Raw genomic sequence first — 9,308 nt, 5'->3', positions numbered from 1 at the left:
AAGCAATATGATGGTTATGTTCCAATGCCATAGTATGATAGGAAAATTCACATTATAAAGCAGGTGTTATGATTTTCGCCTTTTTGTGATCAGCATATTCATGAAGCTGGAAAGAGAACAGAGGATAAGGTAAACGTTTTTTATCATTTATTAATACTCATTCTTCTTTAATAGGTCTACAGACCATGTTGAATTGAAATGTCTCACCCCTACTTTAAAGCTTGGTCTGGTGGACTGAGGCAAAGTGCGAAACCAATCCATTACTCCTTTCATATATTCCCATCTTCCCTTTTTCTATTCATACATGCATGACTCGTTTTTAGGTCAGATTCTCTCTCATTGTTCAGACAGTGTGTCCAACATACAAAAGCTTTCATATGGGGGGGAGGGGGAGTTGGAAGTTGAAATAGTTGTTGAATCCCAAATGATTGAGCCTGATTTTAATCACAAAGTGCACAGGATACCCTGATTAAAAATTAAACAAAATGGCCCACCTAATAAAATGCACTAAGTTCCATAAGCAATAATTTCAAGCCTAGAACAGCCCTGGCCCTCCAAAAGTTATTGCTGAATCTTATGCTGCTTTATTATAACAGAGGGATATTTTAGCTAATGCCACTAGGGTTTTTGTAGCCTAATTTCATTGCTCCATGTTCTTAAAGTCATTTTTGTGTATTTTTTTATTGTTATCATTATTGAAGTCTAGAATGACCAGAACTGTTGTGGTGATAAGAAAATCAGGAAGCAGTTCTTTGTTTGTGGAGGGTTAACAAAATTTAATTCATTGATTGGTGTTATTGTTTGGAGATTGATAATAACCATGAATGATAAGAAAATTAGGAAATAAGTCTGGATTGATGGGTTGAATTGGAAAGAGCCAAATAGTGAGTTGAGGTAGGAGATAAGGGATTGGTTGGGGGTAATCATGGTTGGAGGTAAGTTGCAAGGGAATGCATGTGGGATGCCATGTGAAGGGCATTAAATACAAAACTGCATCTTCCCCCATTAAATTTTTAACATACTTGCATATGATAATGGAGGAACAAAACAAGACCCCATGTGAGAAATCATTGAGACTCTGAACATTGGATATAAAGCTAAAAGCCTAAAACCCTTGTAGGTAATGATTATGATTATGCATAAGAAGCTTACAGACAAATCACTTGAAAAATGGGGGATTGGTTAGCTAAAGTTAACACTCTATTACAGAAAAAGACATAAGATGGTGTCCAAGATGTTTACTAGATAAGGAATGAAGTCTAGCCCCAAATTTGGTAAATTTCTTCCTTTTTTCAATTTTTTATTCTCCCTACACTGTCGAAGGAAAAGATGGCTTAGCCATGGAAAACTACTTGGCTTGAATGCACTTCCCAATGCCATCTTAGCCGAGTTTGAGAGCTAAGAAGTCAAACTTTATACACAGATGGATTAATAAATAATAAATTCTATAGATGGTTAGACCTGGTTTCATTGCGGTATCATTTTTCAAATGAATTTATCCAAAATAATGATTAGAATGACCTTTTTCTTGATACTGAAGTATGTGATCAATGAAACTAACCTATGAACCCATCTAATTTCTGTAATGACTAAAGAGTGAGAACCATTTTCCTTCAAATCCTATAGAAGACAATGGATCAACATTCCCACGTTCTACAGACCTCCAAATTAATGCTTCCATGGGCTGCAAGTCTAGCTCTTGAACATTTTGTCCTCTCATCCAATGGGATGGGACATGCTCCTTCATGAAAACAGAAAAATTCAAAACCACATCCATATGGTTGTCAGTGAATGAAGATTGTTAGGAAGAAAAGGACTGGGCCAATTAGGTAAGAGTTATTGATGCAGCAAAAACTTTCCCCTTTCTACTCAATACTGCAAACCATTATATTAGCCCTCAAGGCGTATCAGGGACAGGCCGTGGCCACTCGGAAATGCCAGAGACCTACCGGACACGAATTCCCATGTTCCCATGCATGAAATAGACTAGATGTTAATGGGGCCAAAGATTTTAAACAAGGTTGTGTCTGGGGTATATCATGCTTAGCAGCCCCACATGCTCCGCCACTGAGTCTATGGACCTGCTTTGGAATATGGGACACTTTTCTCTATGAAAGTATATAGAGGTCACATGGAGGCAGACACCATCTAGGCTAAACCAACCCCCCTTCCCTTAGGTTGCACTCTGAGTGCTTTGTTCTTTGTTCATTGTTCAAACCAACCTTGACTTTTAATTCATCCCAGGCTGCAAAATTTTGTAGAAGGAATAAAAATCCTACTTTTTGTCAGTCCTGTTGCATTAAAATACCGAAGCCCATAGATTTGTGGGTGAGGCCATAGACGTCTATGTGCTGGATTGATCCATGATTTTGTGAAAGACTAATTGTAGCTATAATCAATACACATGGAAAAAGAAAAAAAATTGTGACTCGTAAAGAAATGGGGCCATACTTACAAGCCACATTACCAAATGGGCACGTGTATGGATGATTGTAACCACCCCGTTTATAGACTTCTTACGTGCTCTCATTTATGTTTTCGTTGAGATTTCAAATTTCACATGATGAACTATTATCGAATCCCCAATATATGATCCAAGCGGTCCAGTGGGGGCATTCTACCAGGGTGGGTGCTTTTATCTTCACAGCGTGTGGACAGGGCTACAAAGTGGAAGTACACATTGTCCTCATCGACGAGTTCTTCCATTATTTCATGTTCCTCTGGCGTAATGTATAATGAAATTTGTTCGTTCCTCTCTGACACATTAGACCTTACATGGGGTTCAAACTTTTTCATTTTATAGCAAAATTTTGTGAGCTTTCTAATTTTGTATGTTGTGTACCAATACCTGCCTTAATAAATGAGAAGCCACACGACTCGACTCTAATATAATTACTTTATTATGATCGGTTCTATTAGGTATTTACAATTATTGCTTCTATGATAGTTAAATAATTTAATACTGGTTTCACAATCAATAACATCTTCATCATCTAAAGTAATGGAGCGTGCATGCTTAATAGGGAAAGAGTCGATTCTCAAAATAGAAAAAGTTTTGAGAATTGGCTCCAAGTGAAAGTTCGTGGTTATCATGTTTATCGGGAAAATCGATTTTCTAGCAAAAGTTTTGAAGTTGGATGATTAGTCGGACCACATGGAAAAAGCATAGCTTTTCAATGAATTTCTGTTCAACTGGTGGGCCATTTTCTTGAGTGGGAACAGTCTAAAAGATCAAACAAATTAATGAGTGATCAACATTATGCCTAATACTTAATGACATCTCTTTGACTCTGTTGAAGGTAATTAATATGTAGTTGGTTAGTATCTCACCTTAATGCATGCCAATTCATTTCTGTCAATGAAGGATGCAATTATTGGAGGCTTGTAGGAGTAAATCAATAGTGACCGACCACTCTATGATACTCTCCTTCAGAGATTTGTGTTGCATGTACCCAATACACAACAGCCCTTTCCCATCCCATAAGAAACCAAAAACCAAAACCCCTTAGACCCTAGGATATAACATTACAAAAAAAAAATGATGATAATTTTGTTCCAATTTTGAGGAGTCCCCTAGGGTTGTAGTCACTCAGTGCTCTGCTACTCCGGTCTACTATAGCTAAAATCAAGAACAAATAGTTAAGTCAACTTGACTGACAGCTACAGAAGAGGAGAAAGCAACCTTAGGAAAGTAGTCCTATACCAACGACAAAAATTAAAATGTGGAAAATCTATGTGTATCATGTTTCTTTTAATAATTGATGCTATTCGCGAGGACAGGGTCAGGATCACGTCAGAGCAAATGGAGGAGAGGTTGAGAAGATGGGAGAGACTTAGAAAAGGGAAGCTGGGTTGAAACCTTTCTCCCAAACATCAAACATCGCAGTATGCAAATGGATAATATTAATTTTTTTTTAGCATAGTGGTAGTGCCATTGAGATTATGGCTACGTACTAACTGTAAAATCTATGTACCTGTGATGTTCGAATTGTACACAGAGAGAAAGGGAACTTACCTGAAAGTTTGGCTAAAAATCAGATCAACATTTTGATTCCCTTTTCATTAAGGGGGATGGTTAGCTAGCTCACGGTGCCATAAGGGTTCGCCATGAAAATTTGACAATGGGGACAAGTTAGGATAAGAGAATTCTCAAATTTCAAACCATGAGCGTGAAAAAAGCTCACCAAAATAAGCAAAACATGTCAGGCCATACCTTCTTACTTTCTCTGTTGACAAAATGTCAGTGGAGTTGCAATCAAGACCCAAATCACTGCAAGACCACATAGCTGCAACCCTCATTGTCATGTTGCCAAAATTTCTTGTGTGTCACATTCATGAGTCCATGACCCCATAGCTGCCTTGACTTCCAAACAACACTGTCTAATATGAGAGGAAAAACATAGGTTAATTGCAGGTAATTGGCGGTAGGAAAACGTAACAATGATTAGCGTTATGGAAAAATGTTATTGGATTAGTAAACTACTCACTTTTCTTACAAATTCTTATGCAAACTCAGCCAAGATTGAAGGGTTATTATTAACAAACACTGATTGGCCGTTGAACCACCCAAGGCAAGTTGGTCAATAAAGTATGGTTGTGATGTTGATACTATAGCAAAACCTTCGTTCATGGAATCAAGAGAAACAAACAAACAAGCCAGAAGCCAGAAGCCAGAGCCGGAGCCGGTGAGAGGGAGGTAAGTGAGCCAAGACACCATTCAACCATGTTAACCGAAAGTAACTGTCTATCAACCAAAAGAAACACTAAAGAAAAACTACCCTAAAGTAATATTACAATCTATGAATGACAGAAGATGACAGAGGAAACTAGAGAGAATCCAATTCATTAACCCTTCATCAGTTGAGTTTTAAATCCTAGAAAAGGCCAAACCCGAGACCCCTCCGACCACATTGTCTCATTTTTCACTACCCCGTGTCCCTTAGAACATGGAGGAAATTATGGCAGCTTTCCCTACTATAAATTCTCTTCTTCAATCCCCAACCATAAAACCTCTCAAACAACACCACCCAGCACTTCCTCTCTTCTTATGGCAAGACAACACCATCACACCATACCCAGGAGCCACAGCTGGGAAAGTGTTCTAGTTTCTCATCATGACTGCAATCAATTCCAAGTATAAAATCAGCTATATTTCGCGGATTACTTCGTCCATTCATAGATCTGTCATAGTCAGGAAAGAGTGAATGGAGATTGAATTGGTTAAGTGTGAGTGCTGTGGCCTGAAAGAAGATTGCACCCAGGAGTATATCAGCGAGGTGAAGGCGAAATTCGACGGGAAATGGCTATGTGGGTTGTGCTCAGAAGCTGTTAGAGATGAAGTTAACAGGGGGAAGAAGCCATATTGTTTGGAAGACGCTGTGATAGCTCACATGTCTTTCTGTCGCAAATTCAAATCCAACCCTGCTGTTCGGGTGGCTGATGGGATGAGGCAGATGCTCAGGAGAAGGTCTGGTGACATGTCTTCATCTCCATCTTCTTCTAAGAAGTACACGAGATCAGCTAGCACATCACAAGTAGGAGACAACTCATCTTTCCCCCTTTACTAGTTAGAGATCAACAGAAAGGAGGATTTTCCTTGGATCCAACCAGCAATAATATCAACAGTCTTTGATTGTTGCCTTTGTACAGAGGATGATGTTATTTCAATGCAGACTTCTCCTTAATTCTCTCGCAATTTCTCTCATCATATGATTGTGTTAATTTTTCTCTTCTTTTCCTCTCTACGAAAAAAAGATCTTCAAAGAAGGATAAACTTTCTCCCTTTCTCCAAAGTTGAGCTTCTTAATTAATTTCTATCTTGATTCTAGTTAATTTTCTTCTCTTTTCTCGCCTAATCTTTAGGATCAAATACTATTCTTGGGTCAATGATTTCCAACTATCTCAGAGGAAAACAACTGAAACATTTGTGTTTTGAAAAGTGAGGAGAGAAAAAAGTGCATTGCTAAGAATGGGTTCCTTATTCTTTTTGGCTCACTTGGTCTCCAAAGCCCCAGAAAATCAAGAAAGATCTCAACTTTTGTATATTAAAACCAAACAGTAAAGGGTCAGCTTCCTACTTTGCTAGAAAGAACTGGTCTGCATTATGCCATAGGCTTCAATTATTTACCCTAAAATATTGTTTTTCCCACTATTATGAGTGGTTGGGAAAGGGAAATCTTTGTTATTATACACTTTCTGCCTCGAAATCTATGGTTTTGTAGTAGTGCTCAAGTACTTCAAATCCAATCCATTTGATCTTTTGCTTGATCTCATCTGATTCCTCTCTGGATTCACCCACCAAAGGCCCTCTAATCATAATTAATTCCACAAGATGGAAAGAAATTGAGAAGAAGAAATCATTATTATTTGAAATGAAATTATTATTATTATTTCCCATGTGGGGATCAAAATTTGGCATGTTTTCCTAATCAATAGTGTCAAGAGAAAACGAAATGTTCAAGTATCATGGTCAAACTTTATCTCATGCTGATGATCGATTTTGCAGCTCAACCATTCCTCATGACTTATCACTTATCAGTACATGGTTTTTGGTGGTGCCATCCGTCCAGCCCACCTAAACCTTCAGTGCCAATGTCTTGCAGCATCTGGAATCGGCTTCCAAATGTTGGGTGAGGCGTGCAATGGAGGGAATTCAGTTTCCACGGAGATTGTTCTTCTCCTAGTCCCAATCAGAATTCAGGGGATGCCTGCCCAGTGAGGGCATGGAACATATCTTATCTGTCTCCATCCTCTCTCAGATTCCATGCAACAATCTATGCATGATTTACGGTGCCTCGACACATCTTGAAGTAGGAATAGAAACAAAAGGAAGATAGAAATGAATGTCAATCACAATCCATACAAAAAAGATGAATCTAAATCTTAATTACTGTATGATTTGATTTCTATACTAACGATTTTTTATTCTTATTCTCGTTCTAAATAATTTTTTATTCCCATTTTCTAATCCAACGTTCATAACATAATTATGTATCGCGGACTATATCGGAAAGAGATACCATCTATTTTTGGAAATAAGTTGTAAAAGGCTTTTTGGAGAGTGGAAAGAGAGGCACTTGGCAAACTTTAACCCTAACATGTCTTCCCTACACAAGTTGTTTGAGATGGTATTCTTAATTTCATACCAAAATCATACAAAAGAAACTTGCATTTGAGAGGCTGACAGAACTTGTTTCCCTTAAAAACAATTTGGTTCATATTTGTTATGCATACACATAAATGTCCAAAATCTATAGAAATCTAGAAATTGTTCCAATAAATTTATGAAAGGGACAATGAGAACAAACAATTTGGAAAATGGTCCCTTCAATTTATTGATGCCCTTTGCCCCCAACTAGTGAACTAATAGTATGAAGCCTTATGGAACAAAATTTAATGTTAGAACTCAAATATGAAGAATAATTTTTTTGACTTATTCTCCTATAAAGGTGTTATATGTTCATGTATAATATAAATTATCTCATTGAAAATTTTGTCAGTAAAATCCAAAACGACAAAACCTAGACGTAGAAGAAGAAAAAAAAAACTGTAGTATATCTATGTCAATATTCTCCTTCTCGTGTACATATAATTATACTTTCTCCAATACTTCAATTAGTAGATTTCTTAATTTTTGCATTACAATGTTATATCTTAACATTTTTAATATAGTTGATGATAACGCTTTTGTGAATAGACTTGCTAGATTATCACATAATAAGATCTATTGAACATCAATTTCATTATTTTCTTAGAGCTTGTGAGTACCAAATAATTTGAGGACAATATGCTTAGTTCTATCATCTTTTATAAATCCCTTTTTAATTTGTGCAATACAAGGAACATTTTTTTCATATGATTTGATAGCATTATCCTTGATAAAGGATAGTCCACGTGATTTCCAAATATATTGGATTATTAAGCTTAGCCACACATATTCACAATTTGTTTTATGAATTAAGAATATCTTTGAATGATTTGAAGAGGTGACTATTCTTGTTTCCCGCTTCATCTCTATGATATTATTGCACTACCATAGATAAATACATATTTTGTTTGAAATTGATATTTGTTGAGTTCTAAAACATAGCCAGCATTCGTATATCCAAACAACTCAGATTTTATTCTTTTTAAATAAAATAAACATATGTCAGTAGTTCCATAAAGATATCATAATACATGTTTGACTTGATTCCAATATCTTCAAGTTGATGCAGAACCATATCTTGCAAGCAAATTGACAAAGAATGTTATACTTAATCATTTACAATTTGTGAAATATATCAATGCACCAATAGTATTAAGATAAAGGTACTTGTGAACCAAGTAGTTCCTAGTAATCTTCTTTAAAACAAAAAAAAAAAAAATATCATTTTTCACTTCAAGCGAACGAACTACATTGGAGAACTTAATAAATGGTTACTAAGAGACTAATATCTCATTTAAAAAATGTTCGAGTTACAAGGTAAAACATATATTTTTTTTTCTAAGATCTTTCATTTTAAATTCTTTCATTAGATAATTAATCGTTCTTATGAACTCTTTAAGACTCAATAAGATTGCAATAATTACAAATCTCCACTTTAATCCATACAAGGACATGATTCCTAAAGCATATTATTATCATGACTTATTGAGAATGTGATGAAATTTTCAATCATTGCTTAGATCATGTTGATCTTTTAAAGAGTTATTTGCTTCATACATTTCAAATCTTTCAAGGATTTGGTTACTTCATGCATTTTGAACTTTTTACGAATTTTAACATATCATTGATCCGTATATATTATAGAATATATATCGAGTCCTTCAGAAACTAATTATTACAAGGATGATACTAAATCTTTGCGGAAACACATAAATGTCCTAAATCTATAGAAACCTACAAATAGGTGCAATGAATTTATGAAAGTGACAATGAGAACAAACAATTGGAAAAATGGTCCCTTCAATTGATTGAGGCATTTTGCCCCCATACCAATGACCTAATACTACATATGACGCCTTGAGGATACATATGGATGATAGTTGTGGGCTTTTTTCATAAAGTTTTTAAAACAAATTATTAAAAAATGATTTTTGAAAATAAATCTTAAAAATACTTTCAATTGCTTTTTAGGAACAAAATTTTATCTTCAAACCCAAATATATAAACTAATTTTTTTTTTATTCGTAAAGGTATTGCACGTTTATGTACAATATAAAAATTTCTAAAACATTTTTCTATTTTCAACTATTACTCAAAATGCTATAAAAAAAAAATGGAAATACATTAAATATATTTTAAAAATAAATTATTTTCAAAATAA

At 35.4% G+C, this 9,308-nt stretch overlaps 1 protein-coding gene across 1 annotated transcript; it reads left to right on the top strand.

Moving 5' to 3' along the window:
* Positions 1-4,566: 4,566 nt before the first annotated feature.
* Positions 4,567-5,695, top strand: LOC117914856. Its single transcript, XM_034830362.1, has one exon. It carries the CDS (start codon positions 5,205-5,207, stop codon positions 5,565-5,567), a length of 363 nt encoding a protein of 120 aa, XP_034686253.1. The 5' UTR covers positions 4,567-5,204; the 3' UTR covers positions 5,568-5,695.
* Positions 5,696-9,308: the final 3,613 nt, after the last annotated feature.

This window comes from Vitis riparia, chromosome 5 (genome assembly GCF_004353265.1).
Source record: "Vitis riparia cultivar Riparia Gloire de Montpellier isolate 1030 chromosome 5, EGFV_Vit.rip_1.0, whole genome shotgun sequence".
Classification (NCBI taxonomy): Eukaryota; Viridiplantae; Streptophyta; class Magnoliopsida; order Vitales; family Vitaceae; genus Vitis; species Vitis riparia.
This window is presented reverse-complemented; position numbering and strand designations above follow the sequence as displayed.